The 27,964-nt window shown below is 42.7% G+C and overlaps 1 protein-coding gene across 2 annotated transcripts in view; it reads left to right on the top strand.

The window, feature by feature from the left end:
• GFM2 (GTP dependent ribosome recycling factor mitochondrial 2) overlaps positions 1 to 27,964 on the top strand; it is a 63,260-nt gene that overhangs the window by 30,136 nt on the left and 5,160 nt on the right. Inside the window, exons 11-17 of one of the 2 annotated variants that reach the window (XM_075838269.1) lie at positions 2,093 to 2,173; positions 12,950 to 13,098; positions 15,290 to 15,430; positions 16,148 to 16,247; positions 16,984 to 17,155; positions 24,087 to 24,163; positions 27,281 to 27,419. In XM_075838269.1, the coding sequence (XP_075694384.1) occupies positions 2,093 to 2,173; positions 12,950 to 13,098; positions 15,290 to 15,430; positions 16,148 to 16,247; positions 16,984 to 17,155; positions 24,087 to 24,163; positions 27,281 to 27,419 (859 nt within the window). The remainder of the gene's footprint in view (positions 1 to 2,092; positions 2,174 to 12,949; positions 13,099 to 15,289; positions 15,431 to 16,147; positions 16,248 to 16,983; positions 17,156 to 24,086; positions 24,164 to 27,280; positions 27,420 to 27,964) is intronic. The other variant, XM_075838278.1, reaches the window with a different exon arrangement.

Raw genomic sequence — 27,964 nt, 5'->3', positions numbered from 1 at the left:
TCTTAATGGACAACTGGGTGTGTTTTACTTTTTGACCAAGTGGGTGTTGTGGAGAGAAGTGTATGACGGTGACCAATCAGCGTCATACACTTCTCTCCATTCATTTACACAGCACATAGTAATCTTACTAGATCACTATGTGCAGCCACATACACAAACACTAACGTTACTGCAGTGTCCTGACAATAAATATACATGTAATGACGGGGGTAGGGAAACGGACAAGTGAGCCCTAATCTACCCGCCACTATGTCCCTGCCTACTTGCAACGACCCGCCCTAGGCGACAGGGTACAACTGGGCGGCGGTCCCTACGCTCAGTAAGTGCAAGAGACAAACAGACAAGGGAACACAAGCAAAGGGAAATGGGCAGTTGCCCACGGCAACACCGTGAGCAACAAGAGTGGTGAACGAGCCGAGTCAAACCAGGAGTGCACGAGGTACCAAACGCAGAGCAGGAGAGTAGTCAGAAAGCCAGGGTCCGTATGGAGCAGGATCAAATAGTAGAAGCTGTAGCTGGGCCAGGAAACCACACGAGAAGAATCACAAGCAAAGGAGGAACCGGAAAGGCAGGTATAAATAGACAGAGGGCGGGAGCTAGCTCCGTCTGACCAGGCTGCGATAGGCTCTCCCACTCCTAAGCCTGCCATCCTGAGTGGTGGAAGCTGGAGTCAGTCTCAGAGTCATAGACTCAGGTGCAGACTGATTACCTATGGGCGTATACACAGAAGTTGTGCCTGGCAGATCCTTTACAATACATTACCTCCAGCCAGGACGGGATCTGTATTCAGAATCCTGTCACTTCGGTAGCGTCTGTGTGATATTTACAGCAAGGCAATCGTAATCTCGTTTTAAATGACAGGTTACATCGTAATCTCGCGAGATTACACTTGCCTTGCTGTAAATATCACACAGACGCTACAGAAGTGTCAGGATTCTGAATAGACATCACGTCCTGGCTGGAGGTAATGTATATTCACTGTCGGGACACTTGAGTAACGTTATAGTGTGTTTATGTGGCTGCACATAGCGATATAGCTATATCGCTATGTGCTGTATAAATGAATGGAGAGAAGTGTATGGTCACTGATTGGTCAGCATCATACACTTCTCTCCACAACGCCCACTTGGTCATATAGTAAAACACGCCCAGTTGTCCATTAAGAAACTCATTAGCATAAAGCTAAAATAGGTCGTAACTTCGTCAAAAATCGTTTTTCTAAATAAAAAACACTGCTGTCATCTACATTACAGCACCAATCACATTATGTACAATATAGACCACTTATAATGTGGTGACAGAGTCTCTTTAAGCAAGCGATGCCATATCATTAAAATATACCAGACCGCAGCAACCCTCACTTATGACTAGATTTAAGGGGTACCAAAGCCTCTTCCAATTTTATTATCTTTCTGCACAGCATTGTCCACTTGAATGAGGCTGTTCTCTATAAAGCACTTGGTTGTAAGCGGCGCTGTGCAGAGAAAATGCTAAAGGGTCCTGAGTTTGCGATTGGAGGGGGTCCCCCAGCAATCAGCAAGTGATAGCGTATCCTAGCAATATGTCCTCTATTGCTTTTGCCCCATGCACACGACTGTGCCCATAATCACGGTCCGTGATCACGGGCATGACCAGTTGCGGACAGCCATCCGCATTGCGGGCCGTGCTCCCATTATAAAGTATGGGAGATTGGGCCGTAAAATAATAAAATAGGACATGTCCGATTTTTTTTATTTTTTTATGGAAGGTTTTTACGGCACGGACACCTTCCAGTAAATATACATGAAGGTGTCCGTCGGCCATAGAAATGAATGGGTCCATAATTACGGACCATAATTGCGGATGAATTCTACGGTCGTGTGCATGGGGCCTTAGTTAGGAAAACCCCTTTTAAATGGCAGGGATACAAGTATAGTGCAAAGTTTAGTCTGACCATTCTAGTCACAGTGCCTGTTATGACCTTGATACTAATCCTACTAATAGAGGCCCTAATGTAATGAAATCTGGCTTGGTGACTAATCCTTTTTAATGTTTGTAGGTGTTGAGTTGGTGTGTGTTTCTCTTACCTTGGAAATATTGTCACTTGTTGCAGATTGCAGATTTAGATGATGAATTTGCTTCGCTAATGCTTGAAGAATACAGCGAGGATTTTAATCTCATACCTGTAGAAAAGGTACGGTAGCCATTTCTTGTATATGGGAGGGCTATTTTTATTACACACAATGAATTATTAAGAACACTTTTCATTGATGTAAGAATACAGAACACTAATGTTCTGCCAATTTTAAACAAAAGAGCAAATTCGCTGAAGCAGCAGTGATATAAAATACAGCTATAGACGGAGTGTCCAATGGAGACTTGTATCTAGTTGTTTTTATGGTGTTTGGTTTATCAACTACTGATCCTTCTGTGCTGTATTTTTTCCATAATCAGTGATTTTTCCATAACTAAATCAATTTCAGATAAATATATATTTTCTTTTTTTTTACATTTGAATTTTCTTTAGAATTTTCAAGTTCTAGTTTTTTCATATACAACTCCCCCATCTCTCCACCCACCAGCATTCCTTCCAAAGAAACACAAACCATATGCCACATTTTTGCTTTTTGTCTTTCTGATAAATGAAGCAAGGCAAATGGCTGTGATGTCCGATAGGCTGAACAGTGTACACTGAATCAGGAAAATTACAAGTGGGGTCATGACCAAAATATAATAGAGTTTCTGCATAACTAAAAGAAGTTGTTGAGCTCACAACTAGCACAAAGAGAACTTTTAAGGAGGACCTCTCCTGTCTATTTTAGTAAAAACGTGTATTCCCCATAAAATAACTAGAACATATTTACTTAGAACTCTGAATTGTGCTGTTCCTCTGTTATTCCTCCTAGAAATGTTTGACTAAATTGACGACTGGGGGTCACCATTCCCCTTGTCAAAGAGGTGTGTCCTTACACATTCTCACTGTCATCACTGATTGGACTTTGTCAGTCTGGGTAGAGCAGAGTTTCCCAACCTTTTCAGGCTCGAGGCACCCCAGGAAAAAAAAAAAATTCTCAGGGCACCCCTACCAAAAATTGTTTACAAAACGATAAAAAATGGCTAAAAACAAGCACTACACTCTTAGGGTATGTTCACACAACGTTTTTTTTGTAAGGCAGAAACTAAAAATCTGCCTCCAAATTCATTTAGGAATTTTGAGGCAGATTTTGAATTGACAGCATTGTTTGACTTATTTTTTTGCTGTGTTTTTTGCCCACGTTTTTTTTAAGCCGTTGAAGCTGTGATCGCAATTTGAGTCACGTTACGCCTTGATCTCCATGCAGGCTCAAATCAGGTGGGGGGGGGGGCGAGCTCGGAGAAGCAACAGATACACTGAGACGTTTCTCAAAGTAAAAATCCTTCTGACTTTATTTAACTGTAGTGGTCGCTTTTATAGCGTCAGAACAAACAAAGAACATTCCATAACATATGAGTCATCTGTATATTCAATCCTTACATCCTTCTTTCCCATTGGTGGAACACAAGGTATTCCCTTAGGTTTCCTTTTATGCTTAGGGGGGTTGGTCAAGTGATTGACCGCCATCTGTTCGCAATTTCAAAAGAGACAGCAGAGCAGCTGCAAACTATTTCTTCTCTTACCCTTTCTAAAATACCCATTCTATTGTAACACATGTTCTCCTCTATAACATTTCACTCCTTGGGGCCCCAGATACATTATACATATATTTATTCCATAACAATCCCTCCTTTTGTGATTTTACCAACACCTAAATTCCAATGCTACTTCTATCTCCTGATAGCAAGGCTTCGATCCATTTCTTCACTTGATTCACACAGGTATGTAGGTGGGGTAATCTCACAACACTCTTTCATCATAATGTATAGGCCTCTGACTGAATGCTTCCCTTATTTTGCAAAATGTATAACAATTAAAACATGTAAGCAATATAAATAATATTATGAAACATATCAAGGGTTGGAATAACACATGCAGTATCTTAGTGGCAGTGGGGGAAAATCCTGTAAATATGTCATACCAGTGATGGGCACTGGCATCTTTTATTGCTGACGATAAATTTATTACTTCCTTAGCTGCTATTGTAGCCAATACTTTCACTTTACTTAGAGTTACATTATGGGCTGCTATCAATTTCTTTACGTCTTTAGACTTTTGTAACACTTGTTTTAACTCTTCCAGTGGCAAACTAAAATTTCCATAGGGCAAAGGTTCAGGTACCCATACAGTGGACATTATTTCTTCTAAAGTAGGCAGGAACACTATAGTTTGGTTCCCCCAAGTCAAATGCGTCACATTGTATAGACATCCTGAAAATGATCCTATGAGATTAAACTGGCTAAGGGTCTGCTTGTCGTTAGTTATTAAACATACATGCTGTGGACCTACTTCAATATAAACCTGTAGGTTAGCTTCTGGGATTATAGTGAGTGCGCATACATTATCCTGGTGCTGCATTAGACAGGGTTCATATATCCCTGACTGTTCATTACATACATATCCTTGCTCTGTTAACTGGCACAAATCTATATTCCTTGTCTTATTTGGAGAATCTATGTGTGTTCCTTTCATTTCTGGCATCCAATATTGTCCTAATAATGTCACCGGATCAATCATTACCATTGGCATAACAATAAATTTGCATAATAGAGTAGGATTTTTCACATTGAATGCTATTAGTCTTCCTGCGCACCATTTAGGTGAACACTCAGTATACTCAGGCTGGAACAATAACCACGTATCATTTCTCTCTCCTACGGGCAGAATGTCTGTCCATTGCCTAACATGACTACTAAACTATTTATTCTTACAATTATTCATCTGTTCTTGTTGCCACATCGTTTTAAGCGTACATACTGTCCAATTTACTAAGGTTGATACATTCTGTAATGTTCTATATTCGGTTAGCATACTTTCATTAAAAACATTTAGAAACAGTTGATCTATAGCTAACCCTTTCTGTTGTATGGCAAAGGTAGTAGGTAACCATGAGGCACCTATCCTTAATGCAGTAGATGTGTCGTCTCCCACTGAGTTTCATTTGTTCATAACTGTTTCTAACTGTATACCATTCAATACTCCTAATCCCGTTCCTGCCCCTCCTCATAGCGGGTCATACCATTCTCTTCTTTGTCTATGACAGCTGGGGGATTCAGGGAAGGAAATATTGAAGTGTACATTCTTTTTCTGCTGTTGGGTTACAGCGCTCTTACAAGTGTGTGCGATTCTTTCCAGACTTTGTACTGTTATATGTGGCTTAAAACTATCTCTTAAAATTGTTATCAAGAATACAAAATATATTCTATTTCTTATTTGGCTATTATTCATACATAATATCACCCCATCAGTTTCTTTTATTACAATCGTAGAGTTGAGCCTCTCCTTGTTGCATCTTTCATAAGTCTTATTTATCATTTAGTTTCTATTTTTACTGGTTGTATATTTCTATAGATACTGTAAATCTGGTTCATAACAACAAAACAGCCCCGGCGTCTCTTCTTGTATGCTAATGTTGGCTGTTTTGTCTATGTGAAGGTACACAGTCCCTCCATGTGGTCCTTTTTTCCAAGTCCCTTCGGTTGTAGTCACATTTGTAGTATAACATTCCAGTGATTCTGTACTGATTACGTGTACAGGAGTAGCAGTTCTGCCTTTTTGTATAAGAGCACACGCAACAACCGCCGCAACAACCGCAAAGATCTTCATTCTTCTGGCTGAAGAACCTTTTTACAATGACTGGCGTGAATCCAGCTTGCCTTTCCTTCGAGCTTCACTGAGGTGCTTGTAACGAGTAGGACTTGAAAAGGACCATCAAATCTTGGGTCTAGACTTTTCCTCACGTGTCTTTTGACAACGACCCAATCTCCTGGTTCTAGCTTATACGTCAACTGAATCAGGACCTGGAATGGAAGCAAAGACTTGTGCATGCACCTTGGTCAATTGTTTGTTCAGCGTTGATACATAATCTGTTAGTCTACCATACTGCATTTGGAGCACCTGTGGAAAATAACATCCTAATCTGGGAGCCGACCCAAATAAGATCTCATATGGGCTGAGACCTGTTCTTTTTGTGGGCGTGTATCTTACTGAGAACAAGGCTAATGGTAGACACTCGGTCCATGGTTTCCCGGTTTCTACCATTGCTTTTTGGATTTTCAATTTGAGAGTCCCATTTAGTCTCTCAACCTTCCCACTGCTTTGTGGATGGTATGGTGTATGTAGGGCTTGACTTATGCCTAGAGCTGACAACACATAGTTCATGATTTCACCCGTAAAATGAGTTCCTCTGTCGCTCTCGATCTCCTCTGGAACTCCATATCTGCACACCACCTCGTTGATCAGTTTCTTTGCTGTGGCTACGGCTGTAGCTTTGGTTATTGGAAAAGCTTCTGGCCATCCTGAAAAGAGATCAATACAAACAAGCACATACTCATAGGCACCAGCTTTGGGTAGTTGAATATAGTCTATCTGCAGTCTCTGGAACGGATATATAGGTCTGGGTGTGTGCTTCTGTGGTACTTTTACAGTTCTTCCAATATTATGTGTTGCACAGATCATGCATCCTTGTGTAAAACTGCTGGCCATCACACTAAACCCTGGAGCATACCACACCTTGTTTACCAAGTCCATCATTGCCGTTTTTGACTGGTGTGTCTCTCCATGTGTTATCTGGGCCATCATTGGGAACATTGTCTTAGGCAGGCACAGTTTATTCTGGCACTGCCAGAGGCCATCTTTTCGTAGCGTTGCTCCTTGGGCCGTCCACTTGTCTTTTTCTTCTTTTGTTGCTTGTCCTTGAAGTTTTTGCAGTAGTTCCGGGCTTACAGCTGGTCTTGTTTCCTCTGGATCTTTTATCTGACATACGGCTGCTAACACGGGTAGCTTCTGTGATGCTTGCTTTGCCGCTTCGTCTGCCAGGGCATTTCCCCTTTTGTCTCTGGTGAACTCACCTTAGTGTGAGCTTTAATTTTTACTACTGCTACTTCTGTGGGTAACATCAGGGTCTCCATCAAGTATTTTACAAAGTCTGCATTCTTTACAGGTGTACCTGCAGGGGTCAAAAACTGTCTAGCCTTCCATATGGGGCCATAATCGTGTGCAATCCCAAAAGCATATCGAGAGTCAGTGTATATATTTGCTGTCTTTCCTTCTGCATGTTGGCATGCTGCTGCCAGGGCCTTAAGCTCCGCTTCTTGTGCTGAGCGGGACGCTGGTAAGGAGGCTGCTTCTAGGACTACATCTTCGGTGGTTACTGCATATCCTGTAAGAAAAGATCCTTCTACACAATACCTTGAACCATCCACAAAGAGTATTAGGTCTGGGTTTTGGAGTGGGGTATCTTTTACATGTGCGAACCCCACTGTTTCCTGGTCCATAAGGGCCATACAATCATGTTCATCAGTTTCAGGCAAAAATTGTGACCATACTTTACCTACGTCTTCTCCCCCTTGCTCCAAAGGCAGTAAGGTAGCTGCGTTCAATGTAGTACAGCTATGGAGTGTGACCTGCTCAGGGAGAAGGAGTGCACAGGTTAATCTCAAATGTCTTGCAGTTGACAAATGCTTAGGTTGTACTTGAGTTAGAATAGCAGTAATATACAAGTTTTGTTTTGCCTTCTCCCTCATCTAAATCCATAAAAACTCGTGTGAGTGACGTCACATCGCCTCCTGTGTAACTTTGCTGGAGGGGGATGGTCTCTTACACATAAACCAAAATTGTACCTAATCAGTTCCTTCACCCTTCCCCCCTTTGTGGACTCTGCGAGAGTGATGTAGCAGAGTTCAAAACTACATCTCAACATAACACTAATTTAACCTCCTGTAATGTACAACAGCCTGAAACAAAAATGACTTTTTCCTGACAAACATGTTATCTTTACAATGACATAATTTCTATGTGAAATCAAAAATAGAACAATTGTAGTTAGTTATTCAATAAAACAGAAAATATTATCTCTGATAACATTAATTACTGCAAACCAATAAACAGTATAACGGTGGGGGCACATACATTTTCAAAACCCCCGTGTCTCACAGTATCTGTAGTCTAATACATCTGAATTATCAAAACACATGAAATCTGATCACATCATAACACATAAATATCGTAACTTTTATAACCAACAGCGCTTGCGCAAAAGAGAAGAAATGTATTTAGGTTTGTAGACATTACTGATATATATATATATCTCAGCAGTGCATATTGAGATCCCTTTGTCTCATCAGCCCTGCAGACTGCACCCAGTCAGCCCCCCTCCTCCTCCTCCCAAACACAGCACACTTTAGAGGGGAGGGAGGAGGGTCACAAACTCAAAGCTTCTCACAACTTCTCACAACTTCTCACAACTTAACACTTTCAATGCCGGCAAAACAAGATACATATCTGCAATCATTCATCACACCATTGTATAGGAATTATCTATGTTAATGTTTAACCGTACAATCTGTCGGCCACCATCTCTATATTATGATGACGTGTTGTTTCATCAGTGAACTAGACTGGAACTTCTGTAAATAGAAAAAACACTACAAATGACAAAATTAACAAGGTGATTATTCCATACTGATTTGGATGGGCCGGGCGTGGCCACATCAGGGGCAGGGGGGGCAGCCTCTCCCATTGGAAACAGTGCGCAGGGGGTTTCCCACCAACAATGAGGACACACTCAACATGAGGTACGGACGCCATTACCGGGCGTCGGCTGGTCCTGTTTTCTAATACATACAATATGACACAAAGTCATACAAAATATCTATATCAGCATTTAATGTTGTGTCCATTCATTTCAAGAACAAGATTACATTTCTTATCTCACTAGCAGCTGTTCTTCACCTCCCCCTTCTCTTATCACACTAGTTGATTCTAAATTATACCATATGGGAATTTACTATAAGGTCATTTGCAAGATTAAAACAACTACTACTTCTATACCTCCCTTTGCTTTAAACTTTACTTTATAAAATATGAATTTCCTCTGACAACCTCCTGCACTTTTACTTCAGTGTATTAACATTACATACATTTGTAGGCTCTTTGTTGCTTTCTAAAAGATGCTACAATCCATCTACTCCAATCTGCTTTGTCATTTGACTCTGTGTGGTTCTGGATTTACAATCCCCTAATAAATTTACACCATTTTAACAGGTGCTTGCTAATTCACTATCCAACTGAGCCAAATTACAACCAACTAAACAATAATCCCACAAAGGATCTGCTCATTATATCATCTATATTTTTCCCGATCTAATCTTCCCGCTTTTCCCATTCCACATGCCTTCATTAACTGATTCGTTCCTTGCGTTGCCTTTTTACCTTCTCTTTCTGCTACTGCCTGTTTGGCTGTCAGTCCTTGTGGGTGCTCATCTCGTCATAGGAACACCAAGTTCCCCATTGACTCTTATTACAGATTCTAGCTGACAGACGAATTCCATTCTCATCTGTTTTAGACAGTTTCTAGTCTCCGTACTTAATAGGGACACCAGTTCCCCATTGTCTAGTTATAAGTGGTCGCCTATAGTCAGACCCTAAGTTATGTAGGGGGTAGTTTTCCTGATAGGTGAATTTCTGGATTTACGATCCCCTAGTAAGCTTACACCCTTTTAACAGGTGCTTGCTCACCCATATGCCATACCTCAAACTCTCGTTTGCCGTGACTGTTTCCCATAGCCCTGCTATGATGGAGGGGACTCTTACCCTTCTCTCTCAGTTTTTATCTTCACTAACAAACACTATGGCTATTGGCTGTTAGGGAAAGTCCCACACTACCTTTCTCACCTATTTTACAGTTACTTATCCCCTCAAAACCCTTTTAAACCTTCTTCTACTCTGGCCAGAGAATTAAATTCCTTTTATAACTAGCTTACTTTCTTCTTATTCACTTTAAACACCACTCAAGGAGATATCCTCCACACCATAACAGTAATATGACAAATATTCCTGATCCAAATAATAAGGAAAACGTAAAATCAAGCTGTTCATTTGACATGCCGGATTATCGGATTGCAGAAAATTCTGGAATTTTGAGCTGAAAATCAGTGCATGATAATCCCCGCAAGTACCTCAATGCTGTACACACATTTTCGGTATTTTGCCAGATTATCAGATTGCACAAAATTTTCGATTTTCAGGCTAAAATTTAGCCTATCATAATCCCCGTAGTCACCTGAAGCATGTACACATGTTTCTGGTAATTTGCCGGATTATCGGAAGTTTTTTTCCAAAAACAATTTCCTTATTCTAAAATGCATTTGTGACACAAAACTGGGTTCCTACAACATTCATACAAATACTGCCATGGAGATCAGGCACTTTATCCTGAGGGTAGGATTACATATAGACTTGACCAGATTTTTACACTAAAAATACCCTCATGTGGCCCCTCTATCCCTCAGGAGTACTACCGGGAAGGTGACCTACCAGACAGGAAGGTGCAGAGCAGAGTTTGTAAGAATTAAGTCTTCTTACCTTGCTGCAGCAGTGGTCTGCACGTTCCTTCGTCCGGGTGGTCGCCATTCAAGTCCCGGGAGATCCCCTAGGTGGGGTGCCGTCCTTCTGGTCAAGTCCCTGGTTCGGGCGCCAATTTCTGTGATCGCAATTTGAGTCACGTTACGCCTTGATCTCCATGCAGGCTCAAATCAGGTGGGGGGGGGGGCGAGCTCGGAGAAGCAACAGATACACTGAGACGTTTCTCAAAGTAAAAATCCTTCTGACTTTATTTAACTGTAGTGGTCGCTTTTATAGCGTCAGAACAAACAAAGAACATTCCATAACATATGAGTCATCTGTATATTCAATCCTTACATCCTTCTTTCCCATTGGTGGAACACAAGGTATTCCCTTAGGTTTCCTTTTATGCTTAGGGGGGTTGGTCAAGTGATTGACCGCCATCTGTTCGCAATTTCAAAAGAGACAGCAGAGCAGCTGCAAACTATTTCTTCTCTTACCCTTTCTAAAATACCCATTCTATTGTAACACATGTTCTCCTCTATAACATTTCACTCCTTGGGGCCCCAGATACATTATACATATATTTATTCCATAACAAAGCGAACGCAAAAACCGCAGACAAAAAAAGCACCAAACGAGCGCCTCAGGTTTTCTCTGCCTCCTATTAATTTCAATGGGAGGTCAGAGGCGGAAACCACTCGAAGACCATCAGCCTCCCACTCGCAGTAATGACCATCAGCCCCCAACTCACAGTATAATGACCATCAGCCCCCACTCACAGTATAATGACCATCAGCCCCCCGCTCACAGTAAAATGACCATCAGCCCCTCCACTCACAGTAATGACTATCAGCCCCACACACACAGTATAATGACCCCCCAGTAAAGAGACCATCAGCCTCAGTCCCCCCCCCCAGTAAAGTCACCATCCGCTTTGAGCCTAAAGAAGAGCGGGAGACTCAGCAGCCGTACCCCAGCAATCTGCTCATCAGCAGCGAGCTGCAATATTAACCCCTCAATGATCAGCCTATTTTAAACCTTTAATGACCAAGCTATTTTTTGCATTTTTCCATCGGCTCATTCCAAGAGCTATAACTTGTTTTTATTTTTGCGTCGACATAGCTGTATAAGGTCTCTCGCACCATTTTGGGGTACATATAATTTATTGATTAACTTTTTTTGGGGGGTAATGGAACAAACACATACATTTTGCATCTAAGATTTACGCCATTTACTGTGTGGTATAAATAACATAATAACTTTATTCAGTGGGTCACTACGATTGTGGCAATACCAAATTTATATAGCTTTTGTATGTTTTACTACTTTTACGCAGTAAAAACACTTTTTCAAAATTATTTGTTTTTGTGTCGCCTTGTTTTCAGAGCCATAATTTGTTGTTTTTTTACGCCGATGCAGCTGTATGAGGGCTTGTTTATTGCGGGACGACTTCTAGTTTCTATTGGTACCATTTTGGAGTACATGTGACTTTTTGATCACCTTTTATCAAATTTTGTTTTAAGGCAGGATGAACAGAAAACAGCGATTCTGGCATTGTTTTTTATTTTATACGGCGTTCACTGTGCAGGTTAAATAACATAATCTCTTTATAGGTGGGGTCGTTTTGGACGCGGCGATACCAAATATGTGTAATGTTTTTTTTGTGTTTGTTTGTTTTTTCATATTAACGTATTTTATAAGGAAAAAAGTGGGTTTTTCATTTATTAATTTTTTTTATATTAACACAATTTATATTTTTATATTAACTTATATTAAACTTTTTGATAACTTTATTTTAAGTCCCACTAGGGGACTTCACTATGCGATCTTCTGATCGCTTTTATAATACACTGCAATACTTCTGTATTGCAGTGTATTATGCCGGTCAGTGTAAAACTGACCGGCACCTGCTAGGTCGTGCCTCAGGCATGGCTTAGCAGGCATCCACTACAGGCAGACCCGGGGGCCTTTATTAAGCCCCCGGCTGCCATAGAAGCCACTGGCACCCTGCGATTGGAATTTTCAGGGTGCCGAAGGGGTGAGAGAAGGAGCACCCTCCCTCCAAAACCACTTGGATGCGGCGCTCGCTACTGAGTGCCGCATCTAAGGGGTTAAACGCGTGAGATCGATGTTGAAATCTATTCCGCCCGTTAGTGCAGGTCTTTAGACCGCCCGACACCCGCTTTAGCCGGCACAGGACACCCGTTCCGGGCTTATGTCAAGAGTGCCGTGAAAAGGCGGCGCTCTAACAGAAGTACCGTTAACGGCTGCTGTGAAAAGGCATATTGGCGGTCGTTAAGGGGTTAAATGAGGTTGTCCTGATTAGAAAAAACATATTTTATGACCCTGCCTAAGGAAAATGACTACGTCCTAGATGTTGGCTGCATGTGTATGATATGTCGCTAGATTTTAGGGAGATTTCAAATAAATGGATGGAGACACCTGGCAGTTATATGAAGCGTTACACTAAGTTGCTTTTGTATTGTGCAGTTACACGCCGCCATTCGCAGGATTACACTTGCTCGCTCCGCAGTCCCAGTGCTATGTGGCAGTGCTTTGAAGAATAAAGGTGTCCAGCCTCTTCTAGACGCCATCACGTTGTACTTGCCTTCACCAGACGACTGTTCTCATGACTTTATGTGAGTAAATGTGCTGTTAACTGACTGGGTCAATAAACTCCTATATATATTACAGCCATATTTCTTGATGATATTCAGCCAGATCGTGGTGCAGTAGGAGGGGAGATTAAAGAGATTTGTGGGGCACATAAAATAGCTGCCAGATCACAAAATATGACAATTAAAATCTTCATAGAATTTCCTTTACAATTCTGTCCATAGGGACAACAAGTAATTACGTCAGCCTGTAAAGAGGAGCCACTGGTGGAGTAACAGAGCATCATTGTAAAGTTTAAAATATTGGGAAGTTTATTGTTGGAGAGCATGCTGGTAATATGCACTGTGGCTTTACACACTTCGATAATGTGTAGGATCAAATTTTGAACGATTCTGAAAGTCTATTACGATCGTCTCAATGTGTAAAGACTGACAACTACTGTAGATAGTTGATAGTTTAGATCACGATTGTGAATCTTCGGGAGCACTAAAAATTTTAATCGTAGTATCAACAAATTGTGTAAATGAATTTTATGATCGTTTGAATGTACTACCATTAGAAAGGGTGTCGACATGCAAAACCATCCAGTAGACTAGTAGAGCGCACTGTTCTGAATGTTCTCCAAACATTTTTACGTTGTGACTACAGTTTTAACTTCAGTGCAATATGAAAGTCATCACGTGTAAAGACGGGTCGTATGCTTCCTTCACACTTAGGCCCCATGCACACGACTATAGATTTAATCGGTAATTACGGACCCATTCACTTCTATTGCCCATGGACACCTTCCCGTATATTTACAGGAACCTGGCTGTGCCGTAAACAGGCTCCGCAAAAGATAGGCCACGTCATATTTGCTTTTTACGGACCGTGCTCGCATACATTATATGGGCGCATTGGCCCACAAACGCGGGCGGCCGTCAGCGACTGGCCGTGCCCGTAATCACTGGCACGGTCGTGTGCATGGGACCTTTTTTAGAAGCGCTATAGTCGAACAAGTGGTCATTGCTGAATTGTACACATTATCAAAGCATGTAAAACTAATCTATGTATAGCTCTTCACACTAAAGTCCTGATTCTTTTGCCATCTTAATCTGTGAATTGCATGGACGTTTCTTGCCGCAGGTAATATTAAGGGGGTTTTACACAGGACGATTATCGTTGCCGATAATTGCCTGTGTAAACAGGGGAACGATCAGCAGATAAACGATCAGACACTCGATTATTTGCTGATCATATCGTTTTATAAAAGTAAGATTATTGTTGTCTGCAGCACAACTCCATGATGATAATGTATGGGGACGAGCGATCGGAGTAACGACTGCTCTTCCCCATACGTAGCTCCGTATAACAGGAGAAAACGAGCGCCGATCAACGATGTCTCGTTGATCGGCGCTCGCTGCACCGGCCGAGTGTCGGCCGGTGTAAAAGGGCCTTAAGAAGAAGCATCTTGGCTCCCACACACAAAAAGTTGTCCAGGGGCACTTACATCAAACAAACCGTTACAAGAAGCAGATTGCTCAAAACTGATAACTCCTGTAATAACTTGCGTGGACCTGGTTCAGTTGAAATACATAAAAGCTTACCGTGACCTGCCAAAAATAAAATTTTCAGGCTAAATCTATACAAGAGTTTGTGCAGTCCTTTAGTGGTTTACACCATGTAATATGTGGTATCGGCAGAAATTCTTAAATTATTAGTGGCTTCAGGATATAAAAATCATTACTGCCCAGGAGAGGTTGTCTACTACTTGACAACTGATGACCTATCCCTCTGCACCATTAAACCGCTCCGGCTGCCTCCGAGCACCGGACGTACATGCCGAAAGCAGTTGGCTCCGGCCACTGATTACCGGCCGAGCTGCAGTTCGCCAGCATAACCGCTATGCTGCCGAGCTGTAGTTCGGCAGCATAACCGCTATGCTATGTACGGAGCCAACTGTTTCCAGCTCCGTACATTGCATAATGGGCCATAACATCCGGTGCCCAGAGGCAGCTAGAGCGGCTTTAATGGTGCAGGGTCCGGGTGTCGGACCCGCACCGATGATATACCAATGACCTATCTGGTGGATAGGTCATCAGTTGTTCAGTAGTGGACAACCCCTTTAAGTCCTGCTGGCTTTACCATATAAACTTTGTTTTAAAGAAAATTAAATTAAAGTGTATTGGTGAGTGATGAAATCACTGGTACTTTAAAATGTGTGTTCCCTTATAGGTCCTGGTACAAGGATGACTTGTGTGCACTGGCATTCAAGGTTGTTCATGACAGGCAGCGTGGACCAATGGTGTTTGTCCGAATTTACTCTGGAATGATGAAGGCGCAATCGGCAGTCTATAATGTGAACAAAAATTGCACGTGCGTATCATTCCGTTTAATAACTATTTATATTGGAGAGGTAAAACCTTCCCATTGCCATATAGTGGTTTTAATTATTGAAGAGCGGGTTAAAGAACAATATATACTGGGTATTTTATGTAAAGTGAGCCTATCGTTTATTTTTCTTTATATAAATAGGTCCAATATTCTGTGCGAACGCATTTCTTACTATACAGTATCTTTATAGGATGTTCGAGTTCGGTTTTACAAAGCTCCAGACCCTCCACTTCATACAGAGTTAAATACAATTTTAGCTGCCTACATCCACCACTAGGGGGAGCTTACTGAAGACCAGTATATACAGCTCTTTGGTGTGCTCCTAAGCTCCACCTAGTGGTGGCCGCAGGCAGCCAGAATTTTATTATTTAACTAGGTCTGTGTGAAGTGGAGTAGAGGATTTGGAGCTATGTATCCGTAAGGTTCTTTGACCACTGAAGAAATTTGTTATGAAATTATTTGCATGGAATTTGGACCTAATAGAACTTCAACCTCCTATTAAGATATGTTTTTCTGATACGGGGCTCCAAACTCTCTCCACTTCACACAACTAGAGTTAAATAATACAATTCTGGCTGCCTACAGCCACCAATATGTTGGCGCTATATAAATGCACGTTATTATTATTCTTTCTTTATGTAAAACTGGACAACTCCATTAAGAACAACGATGTTGCCTTTTTACATGCATCTTAAACAGTGAAAGAATGAGCCGATTGCTCCTGCCGTTTGCTGATCAGCAGGTTGAAATCTCCTCCTTGCCTCCTGGCAATATTGCTCTAACTGTGGGACTTAAACAGGTACGTGTGTATTCTGTTCACCAATGTCCGTTTATAGTATACACTACTGATACCTTGGAAGCTGCATACTACAAACTCCTCACAGACCACCTCCTTACCCAAACCATATTTCTTGTGACAGATTTTGAGTTCCACCATTTATTATGCATGCTAGCCATCTTCTTTAAGAAGACCACTTTTCAATGCAATCTCGGGTGGTTGTCTCAAAGTGCTTTCACTGTATATAGTTTGTGTGCAGATTCCAAAAAAGTGAATATTTACCCAAAAATGTATTCTGTTTACACATTCTTTAAAAGGAAACGCCACAAAAAGTGTGTCATTGTAGTGAGTCTTTCGGACTAGCTACATGGCTATCAGATGACAACCCTGGATCTGTGCAGTCTTTGGTAGATCCATTTTTTGTCAAATAAATTGCGATGAACAGTACGAAGTGTGTCTTCATATGTTCCACCAGCACTTTCTGTCATGACTGCCAGGAAGACTAAAATAGCAGCCGGGTCATGGCTCTGGATGTTGACTTGCAAGTAAATTCCTTAAACCAAGCAGAGTGGTGGAGCAGCAGACTTACAAATCTTGCACCATTTCAGTAATTATCTGTAGTTTACACTGACATACAAGAAGTGAATTAAGAAACTGCCATTATATTAGGGTGGCTACTCTCTGTGGACACCATCTTACTGATATGTTTGCCTTTATGTTTATAAATGTAAGTAGTTTAATTTGTCAATTGTCACAGACTGCAACTGGAGACACTATAGTATCCTCAAAGACATCGGCAACAACTGCTGCTCGGAGAGCGGGTCAATCTGGGGAGAAGAGCAAGGACAACCTCGTACTAGCTGGAGTAGAGATTCCAGAGCCAGTCTTCTTCTGTACTATTGAACCTCCCTCTGTAGCCAAACAACCAGGTAAATCCTTAAAAGGACACAAACTCTAAAACATAAATACACACATAAAAATTATCCCCTATAGATAAGCTCACAAGCCTTTCCGCAAGCTGCAGAAAACGAAAATTTACTCACCGAAATCTTTATTTCGTGGTGTCTGTAGGCAGCACAACACACATGAGTTTTAGTCCCCTAGGTACAATCAAGCAGAGACAGGTTATTTAGCAATAAGCATTAAACAATTAAGGACTTCCCCTATAAGTATGTACCGGAAACCGGGCCCCAGCGTATTTTTATGAAGCAATAGTCATAAGGCCTGCCAGGGGGGGTAGCTTGTGCTGCCTACGGACTCCAGGAAATAAAAATTTCGGTGAGTAAATTTTTTGTTTTCCTGATTCCTTGGCAGCACAACACATATGGGTCTTGCCAAGCAATAGCTACAGTGGAGGAAATAAGTATTTGATCCCTTGCTGATTTTGTAAGTTTGCCCACTGTCAAAGTCATGAATAGTCTAGAATTTTTAGGCTAGGTTAATTTTACCAGTGAGAGATAGATTATATATAAAAAAAAAAGAAAATCACAGTCAAAATTATATATATTTATTTGCATAGTGCACAGAGAAATAAGTATTTGATCCCCTACCAACCATTAAGAGTTCAGCCTCCTCCAGACCAGTTACACGCTCCAAATCAACTTGGTGCCTGCATTAAAGACAGCTGTCTTAAATGGTCACCTGTATAAAAGACTCCTGTCCACAGACTCAATTAATCAGTCTGACTCTAACCTCTACAACATGGGCAAGACCAAAGAGCTTTCTAAGGATGTCAGGGACAAGATCATAGACCTGCACAAGGCTGGAATGGGCTACAAAACCATAAGTAAGACGCTGGGTGAGAAGGAGACAACTGTTGGTGCAATAGTAAGAAAATTGAAGACGCACAAAATGACTGTCAATCGACATCGATCTGGGGCTCCATGCAAAATCTCACCTCGTGGGGTATCCTTGATCCTGAGGAAGGTGAGAGCTCAGCCGAAAACTACACGGGGGGAACTTGTAAATGATCTCAAGGCAGCTGGGACCACAGTCACCAAGAAAACCATTAGTAACACATTACGCCGTAATGGATTAAAATCCTGCAGTGCCCGCAAGGTCCCGCTGCTCAAGAAGGCACATGTACAGGCCCGTCTGAAGTTTGCAAATGAACATCTGGATGATTCTGAGAGTGATTGGGAGAAGGTGCTGTGGTCAGATGAGACTAAAATTGAGCTCTTTGGCATTAACTCAACTCGCCGTGTTTGGAGGAAGAGAAATGCTGCCTATGACCCAAAGAACACCGTCCCCACTGTCAAGCATGGAGGTGGAAACATTATGTTTTGGGGGTGTTTCTCTGCTAAGGGCACAGGACTACTTCACCGCATCAATGGGAGAATGGATGGAGCCATGTACCGTCAAATTCTGAGTGACAACCTCCTTCCCTCCACCAGGACATAAAAAATGGCTCGTGGCTGGGTCTTCCAGCACGACAATGACCCGAAACATACAGCCAAGGCAACAAAGGAGTGGCTCAAAAAGAAGCACATTAAGGTCATAGAGTGGCCTAGCCAGTATCCAGACCTTAATCCCATCGAAAACTTATGGAGGGAGCTGAAGATCCGAGTTGCCAAGCGACATCCTCGAAATCTTAATGATTTACAGATGATCTGCAAGGAGTGGGCCAAAATTCCATCTAACATGTGTGCAAACCTCATCATCAACTACTAAAAACGTCTGACTGCTGTGCTTGCCAACAAGGGTTTTGCCACCAAGTATTAAGTCTTGTTTGCCAAAGGGATCAAATACTTATTTCTCTGTGCACAATGCAAATAAATATAATTTTGACAATGTGATCTTCTGTTTTCTTTTTTTATATAATCTATCTCTCACTGGTAAAATCAACCTAGCCTAAAAATTCTAGACTGTTCATGTCTTTGACAGTGGACAAACTTACAAAATCAGCAAGGGATCAAATACTTATTTCCTTCACTGTATATGGGCGGGATAGCAGACGCCATTTCAAGCACTCTTTTGCCAAATAGAGAAGCCTCTGATGCCAGTGAGTCGAGCCTGTAGTGCTTGACAAAGGTTGATGCGGATGCCCACGTAGCCGCTCTGCAGATTTGATCCAGGGGGATATGCCCGACTTCTGCCCATGAGGTAGCTGTATAGCGTGTGGAATGTGCCCTGATCTGCAGAGGAGATTGAAGGTCACTGAGATGATAGCGTTTTTCAATAGTTGATCTAATCCACCTTGATGGGGTGGCCTTACTTGCGATTTGTCCCTTATTAGGACCGGCATGTTGAAGGAACAGATTTTCTGATTTCCTAAAAGCCTTTGTCCTTTGAATATAGGTGAGAACTGCTCTTCTCACATCCAGTGTATGCCAATTTTCCGGATCTTCAGCTTGGGGATGAGGGCAGATAACTGGCAATAATATCTCTTGATTTATATTCCTAAAGGAAGGAACTTTAGGCAAGAACCCAGGCATGGTACGTAGTAGAAGACAATCTCCCAGGCCCTCAAATATGGTTCTTTGAAGTAAAGGGCCTGCAGCTCACTTATGCGCCTGGCTGACGTGATTGCCACCAGGAAGAAGGCCTTGAAGGAGAGAAATCTGATGGATTACTCTTGCATGGGTTCAAACGGTGGCTTTGTTAGAGCCGACACCACTATTGAAAGGTCCCAGGAAGGAGAGGGTACCTGAGTGACTGGGCTAAGGTTTCTTAAAGCCTTGAAGGTCTTCACCAACTGCTGGTTTGAGAAACTATTTTGCAATTGTGCATTAATTGCCGTGAACTGCACCTTAAGGGTATTTAGCTTCAAACCTTTATTGAAGCCCTCCTGAAGAAATTGTAGGATTGTATTCAGAGAGACTACGTTTGCTGAATTATTTTTTTTAGAGCACCAGGAGGTAAACCGGGTCTAACTCTGTTGTATACTTTGACCGTTGAAGGTCGTCTAGCTGACCGCAAGGTATTAATAACTTCTGATGAAAGTCCCATTTCTGTCAGGTTCTCCCGGTCAGTCTCCAGGCCGTGAGATGTAGACTGCGAGGGTTCGGGTGATACACCCCTTTTTTGGGACAGGAGGTCTTGTGATGCTGGTAGTTTCAGGAACTTGCCCTTCGAGAGAGACAATGCTAGGGAGAACCAGGTCCTGCGGGGCCAAAATGGCAGGATTGCAATAGCTTCTGCTTTCTCATCCCGAACTTTTTTCAATACTCTGGGTATTAAGGGGTTGGGAGGAAAAATTTAGATTAATTTTCCTCCCCAACTGACAGACAGGCCATCTAATGCTACTGCATGGCGGGTGTGGTACAGAGAACAGAAGCTGAGGACTTGGTTCTCTTCTGATGCAATCATATCCACGTCTGGCATTCCCCACGTGGCAGCTAAGCTGCTGAAAACCTGAGGGTTGAGACTCCACTCCCCCGGATGGAGGATATTGCGGCTGAGGAAGTCTGCAGTGTGGTTCAAGGAGCCCTTGATGTGAACTGCTGAAATTCCCAATGAATGTTGTTCTGCTCAACTCATAAGTCATCTGCACTCGGTTGACATTGAGGCACTCCTTGTTCCTCCCTGTTTATTTACATAGAACATAGTTGCAAGGTTGTCTGACTGGATCAGGATTTTGGTATTTCTCAGATGGGATTGAAAGGACATTAGGGACAATCTCACTGCTCTGAGTTCCTTCATGTTGGAGGATAGTGACGCTTCCCTCTGACTCCATCTGTTCTGAACCCATAGGTGATCTACATGGGCACCCCAGCGCCAGGAGGAGGCATCTGTTGTGAGGACTTTCTGTGGTGGGGGAACCAGAGACTTGTCAGACCGGAGAGTGTCCGGGATTAACCACCAGCTGAGGTCTTGAAGGGTGAAGTTGGAGACTATGATGAGGGCATCCAGATTTCTGACATTTTTGTCCCAGGCTCTGAGGATGTCGAGCTGTAATGATCTCATGTGGGCTTTGGCCCAGGGGACCGCATCTATGGATGAGGTCATTAGACCTAGGATTTTCATAGCTTCTCAAACCGATATATTCGGATGGCAAATAAGGCGTTCTATTGAACCCCGGATTGCAGCAATCTTCTCTGGAGACAATTTGACTGTCATCCACTAGGAATTCACCATGAACCCTAAAAATGTCAGATTCTGTGATGGTGAGAGCTGTGACTTTCTGAAGTTCACCAGGAACCCGTGAAAGTGAAGAAACTCCAATGTGGTTTGGAGATGTGTTTGTAGAAGGGACTCTGATGATGCTTTTATTAGCCAGTCCAAGTAAGGGACCACACACATCCCTTTCAGCCTCCGTGCTGCTGTTAGGACCACCACGATTTTCGTGAACACACTGGGTGCCAACGAAATCCCGAAGGGTAGGCAGGTAAGTTGGAAGTGCTGTACTCCGCCTTGAGTCCGGACCGCCAATCGGAGGAACCTTTTGTGCGCGGCCAGAATCGGGACATGCAAGTATGCGTCCGTGAGGTCGATTGTTGCCAGCACGACGTTCCTTTCCAGAAGGTTGATCACTGACCGGATAGTCTCCATCTTGAAGGTTTTCCTCACCAGATATTGATTGAGGAAAGTCAGGTCTATTACCAGCCTCCAACTGCCGTCTGATTTAGGCACAGGGAACACTCTGGAGTAAACTCCTTGTCCTTTTTCTGAGACTGGGACATCTTCCAGGGCTTCTTTCTGGAGAAAGACCTGCAGAAGCTGATGGACTATCGGGTTGTGATGCCTGTTGAGGAAAAAGTGGTCTGGGGGGAGAGTTCTGAACTCCAAAGAATATCCTCTCCTGATGGTTGCCGTCACCCAGTCGTCGGATGATGTCACCGACCACTGAGAGGAGTATCTCTGAAGCCTTGCACCTATTTGTAGGATTGGCTGGGGGTCATAAACTGTTTGTATTTTGAGCGGGTTTTTCTTCCGAAAGGAGGAAGGGTTTTCCCGCTTCGTTTTAAACATGCGCTGACTGTCTGGAAACCTTCTTTTGAACTTCGGGGATTTTCTTCTCTGATCCCGAAAGTAACGCCTGGTATCCTTCCTTTTAGGTTCAGGAAACCTAGCTCATTTGCCTTCTCCTAAGGAATTCAAAATATCCATTAATTGGGGACCAAACGGAGATTCTGTCTGGAAAGGGAGGCTACAAAAATTATTTTTGGAGAGATTATCCGCAGACCATAACTTAAGCCAATGAGCCCTTCTGGCCGCATTCGATAGGGACAAGGCCCTGGATGCATACTTGATGTTATCCAGCTGGGAGCCACAGAGGAACTCTGAAGCTGACTTCATTACTGGGAGGGACTGGAGAATTAGTGCCCTTGGGACTCTCATCTTCTAGATCCCTTGACAGGTGGCTTAGCCTGACCTGGAGTGCTCTAGCCACCGGTACTGAAGACAAGGATGCTTTGCACGAGTCCACTGCTGAAGTATACACCTTCAGAAGGGAATCCGCCTTGTAATCCATGGGGTCTTTCAGCAGTGCTGATTCTTCGGGTGGAAAAACATATTTCTTTGCCAATTTAACCACTGGCAAGTCCAGTTTTAGAATATTCTCCCAATCTTTGGAGCCAATGTATCTTTCACCGCTCTGAGGAGATCATGGAGCTTATCCTTACTCAGGATGTAACATTCCTCGGGGTCGTCTGAGTCTGGGGAGTCAGAGACCACCTCTGAATCTGAACCTCCTGCAGAGGAGGAATCCTCCTGGTATTGAGGAGGTGGAGAGGGAGAATGCCTGGCCCCCTTAGTATGGTGTGATGATTTTACATCCTCAAAAACTACAGACGGCTGTTGTTTAAACCATTGCATAAATCCCCTATAATCTTCCTTGGGAGGGGAGGCGACTGGGGTGGAGCATGAGATACACAATGTCATCAGGCAGAGGCTGGAGGCATTCCCTGCAAAGCCTGTGCCTGGATTTGTGCGTCCTTCTCCTACCTTCTCTTCTGGCAGACATCTAGAGAAGAGCCAGAAAGAAACGCATGGTAGGAAAATGTGCATAGCCATCAGCATCAAGACACATCTGGACCCAACAATGTAAACAGCCTGACAAACCTTAGCAAGCAGAGGGCTGTCCAGAAGTAGAGCGCGCCTGGTTTCAAACCAGGCGCGCATCCGCGAGTCACATCCAAGGGGGTGGGGCCAACCCGGGTGTTGGGCCAATGATGACATCACTTTCGCCCCCATCCATGCCTCTGTAATGCTGACCAGCACTTCCGGGATAGCGTGGGCGGTCGGTCCGGAATCCACTTTGGACTTGGAGCATCCACCGTTCGTCTAACAGAGGGTTCTCCTCCCCTGCGACCATTCCCAGGATCAGGTAAGGTGCCCCGTCGCCATGTACCAAGACGTTGACCGCCATCTTGGTACACCTTCGCGGCTGAGGGACAGAGGCACAGCCCGGAATAATCTTTTCCTCTATTAGAAGGATAGGGTACTGTCTCTCTCTAAAAGAGAGAGAAAAAATACACTGGGGCCCGGTTTCCAGTACATACTTATTGGGGAAGTCCTTAATTGCTTATTGCTAATTAACCTGTCTCTGCTTAATTGTACCTAGGGGACTAAAACCCATATGTGTTGTGCTGCCAAGGACGATCAGGAAACAAGCAGTTTTGTTGAAATCAATGCAACTCCAAGACAAGAATGACCCCTGGAATAGGAGAGTTTTTTGTTTGTATGTTTTCTTTGTGTTGAGGTGGTGTGTGAAGGGAAACTTTTGGTTATGTACTTTTTTTCAGCTGTACTGTGGAAACAATTTGTTGAACCAACTATATTAAAGTACAACTTGAGTGAACAAAGAAAAACTTTTTTTTCCCCATAATTATATATATTTTTTTCTAAATTCTAGCTTAATTTCTAATGTTTTCAAATTCTAAACTGATACCAAAAATTATTTTTCATGTTTGTATCTAGACTTAGAAAATGCATTAAGATGTCTCCAATTAGAAGATCCAAGCCTAAAAGTGAAGACTGATCCCGACTCTGGACAAGTGAGGGATTTTCTAATGAGTAATGTTGGTGACATGCGAGTGCTTTAATAGTGGGGATTTAGAAGACGCATATACCAGCGGCATATAGACCTTCATAGTAACTAATTTTTATACTCGTTTTATTGAAGAATCGTACAAATGCAATCATTATGTGAATATAACAATACATAGGTGACATCAGAGATTGAATGAAACATAACAGAGCAAGACTTCAAGGAATACACATATGAAATCAGACATATAATACAACATCCGCAGTTACAGAAACTGTATAGTGTATAACGCACGTAGCTTCAATGCATTAGCATCAGTTGTGTGTCGACGAGTTTCTAAGATCATTATACCGTTGCGAGGTATATTGAGTCAATGCAGAGGTACACCATGCTTCCCAGATCTTATGGAATTTATCAATACAACCCCTTTGCCTATACATTATTCTTTCGTACGGAACAATAGAATTAACAAGAGGTTTCAAATTTTGCCGTGGTAGGAGGACGCGGGTCCATCCAACAGATAGCAATAGGTTTACGCGCCATAAACCCCTCCTATTCTCATGTACTATGGCCATTGCTCATCTTGTAAGATACCAAACAGACATGCTTGTGGAGTAGCTGGAACTGGTATGTGTATATTGTCAGTAGCTACACTTACGTCATCCCAGAAAGAGGAAATGGCCGGACATGCCCAGATCATATGCCAAAAATCCGACCTTGGAAAGCGCCATCTGTGACATTCCGTACTCGGGTACATACCCATTTTGTTCAATCTAACAGGAGTAAGGTAACTTTGGTGAATTATGGATAGTTGTATCATCCGGTTGTTGGCCGCTGGAGATACAGATAGTGGAGCGGATAGGCTCTCTTCCCAATCCCCTTCCGACAGGTCTGGTATCTGTGCAGTCCACCTGTCTTTCACCTGTAAGGGTGCACTGACTAATTTAGCCAAAATAAGGGATGTATAAATGGCGGAGATCAAACCTCTGGGACCCTGGGATCGAAAAATTCCTATCAACGGGAATTGCGAGAAGGTCATCTCAGAGGATGGGTATTGGGACTGAAGAGCATGATGTAATTGCAGGTACCTATAAAAGGCTTCTCTAGGTAGTGCAAAATCAGAATGCATCTGTGTCCATGATTTGAGGACATTATCCGTATAAATATCCCCAATAGTGCATACCCCATACTGAATCCAAAAGGACGGGGCTAAAGCATCTGACCATTGTGTGAGCATGGGGTTAAACCATAGTGGCATATCCGTTTGCACATCAGAGTATCCATAAAGAGATTTTGCAGCCATCCACACTTGAGATGCCACTTTATGAATGGGTAATAGGTTTTTTTATTGTAGCCGGAGGACTCTCCAACACTGGCCACAAATTGGCAATTTGCAAATGAAACGCTAAATTATGTTCCCTATTTGGCAATGGGGCTTTTTCAACCCATATCATTAAATATCTTAATTGACCCGCCAAATAGTATAAGAAGGGATCTGGTCATGCCGCTCCCCCGAATGTTCTTGGAGTTGCAAAGTAGTTAGGCTGAGTTTAGAACCCCATATGAAAGCTGGAAACCGTGCGTGGATCTGTTTAAAAAAGGACTTTAACACTGGAGTCGCAGCATGTTCAAGGATATAGAGGCACTTGGAGAGTATGACCATTTTGATTAAATTGATTCTACCAGCCACGGACAGGGGTAGAGCACTCCAAACCCTAAACTTTTTCACATATTCCAGTAATGGCAAAATATTGGCTGCATAATCATTCCTATGATCTTTTTTTTTAAAGACCTGGGTTTAATTATCAACAAAGTAACCACCTGCAAGCCATGTGCAGAGTCCGACCATCCCATCACCTGCAAGGGCATAAAAAAAATAACTTGCTCCAATTAATATGAAGCCCAGAGAACCACCCAAAGATTTCCAAGGTTGTGATTGCCATTGGGAGAGACACATTGAGACATGAAAAGGACCATGTCGTCAGCATACAAGCCAATTATATCCTCCCTGTTCCCCAAAAAAATCCCTTTGTACTCAGTGTAGCCGTATTCTTATAGCTAATGGCTCAATAGCCAGAGCGAAGATTAACTGGGAAAGGGCACATCCTTGCAGAGTGCCTCTATGGAGACGAAAATATGAGGAAAGTATGCCATTTACCAGAATTTGCACCCTTGGCGCCTTGTATAAAAGTGATACCCATCTAAGGAACTGTGCACCAAAACCGAACTTTGTCAAGGTCTCTAAGAAGTATAACCGTTCTATGGAATCGAAGGCTTTCGTGGCATCCAGAGATGCCATAGCCCAATCTGCTTCATGGCTACTCCTATTTGTGTGAGAACTTGTACCCTCCTAATATTGTCCCAGGTAAATTTGCTGGGCATAAAGCCAGACTGATCGGTATAAATAACCTGCGAGATAACCTTGTTAAGTTTATTTGCTAATATTTTGGTAAGTATTTTGTAATCGTTGTTTAATAACTAGATTGGGTGATGTGAACCACAGTCCAAAGGGTCTTTGTCGGGTTTTAACAGGACAATGATCGTGGCATCATACATACTATCTGGTAACCTACCGACTTCAAGGGCGTGAGAGAACATACAGCAAAGTGAGGGGATGAGATCGTCCAAGTATTTATGATATGGCCTCTATAGGGATCCCGTCAGGAACCGATGCCTTAACTAGTGTTTATTTAAACCATATGAGGAGCAGCTTTTGGCTTCTGTATTATTGAGGTGGCCACTGTTGGTTGAAAATAGGTCATCCTCTAGTGTGTGTACGGCACCGTTCCATACAATTCTATGGGAGTTACCAAAACAATGGCTGTTTCAGTAACTCCTATTGAGTTGTACGGGAGTAGCTGTGCCAATGCTCGACCGCCACTTCATATAAACTATTCGAGAGAGAGATCGAACCTATCCAATGGGTGATTTAATGGTCTTCACTGGAAGAGCCCTTTAAGGCTTTTATCTTTTGAGAAAGTATGGCATTTTTGTTTTTTATGTTAGACTAGAAGTAGTGTTTTTCTGGTATTACCGTAAGTTACATGTGTCAAACTTTAGTGACCGAAGACCTTTCTAAATTTGCCTTTTGAATTTTAGGTCTCATATTTTTCTTTAATTGCAGCTAATTCTCTGTGGAATGGGGGAGCTTCATATAGAGATAATACATGACCGCATACAGAGGGAGTATGGTTTGAAGACTTACCTAGGACCCCTTCAGATTGCATATAGAGAAACCATTCTCAGTGGCTCTCGAGCATCAGGTACACTTTAGCAGACAGTTGGCCCTGGCAGCCATATTACATGTGATTTTATTTATTTTTTTCAAAAGGTAACCTAATAAACAGATATTATTTATTAATCCCTTTACGACGAAGGATGGATATATCCGTCCTGTGCAGTTCCCGCAAAAGGACGGATATATCAGTCCTCTGATCACGTGGGTACTGCCAGTGTATACACACGATCAGCGGCAGGAGCACGTCTGTTATACACAGCCTGGCTCCTGCCGCAATCGAAGCACGCTCCGATTCCAGCAGTTTAATCCATTAAATGCCGCTTTCCATCGCGACAGCGTCATCTAATGTGTTTGACAGAGGGAGGGAGCTCCCTCGGTCACCCCCGCAAAGAAATTGCGGGGCGCCGTCGGGTTTCCATGGCAGCCGGGGGCCTAACAAAGGCCCCCAGGTCTGCCTTCAGCAAAGCCTGACCGGCAATAATGCTTTTGGTATACTAAGTATACCAAAGCATTATATATGCGATCAGCAGATCGCATAGTGAAGTCCCCTGGTGGGACTAAAGAAAAAAA

The sequence above is a fragment of the Rhinoderma darwinii genome, chromosome 1 (genome assembly GCF_050947455.1).
Source record: "Rhinoderma darwinii isolate aRhiDar2 chromosome 1, aRhiDar2.hap1, whole genome shotgun sequence".
NCBI lineage: Eukaryota > Metazoa > Chordata > Amphibia > Anura > Rhinodermatidae > Rhinoderma > Rhinoderma darwinii.
Note: the sequence above shows the minus strand (reverse complement) of the source record. Positions and strands in the feature narration are given on the sequence as shown.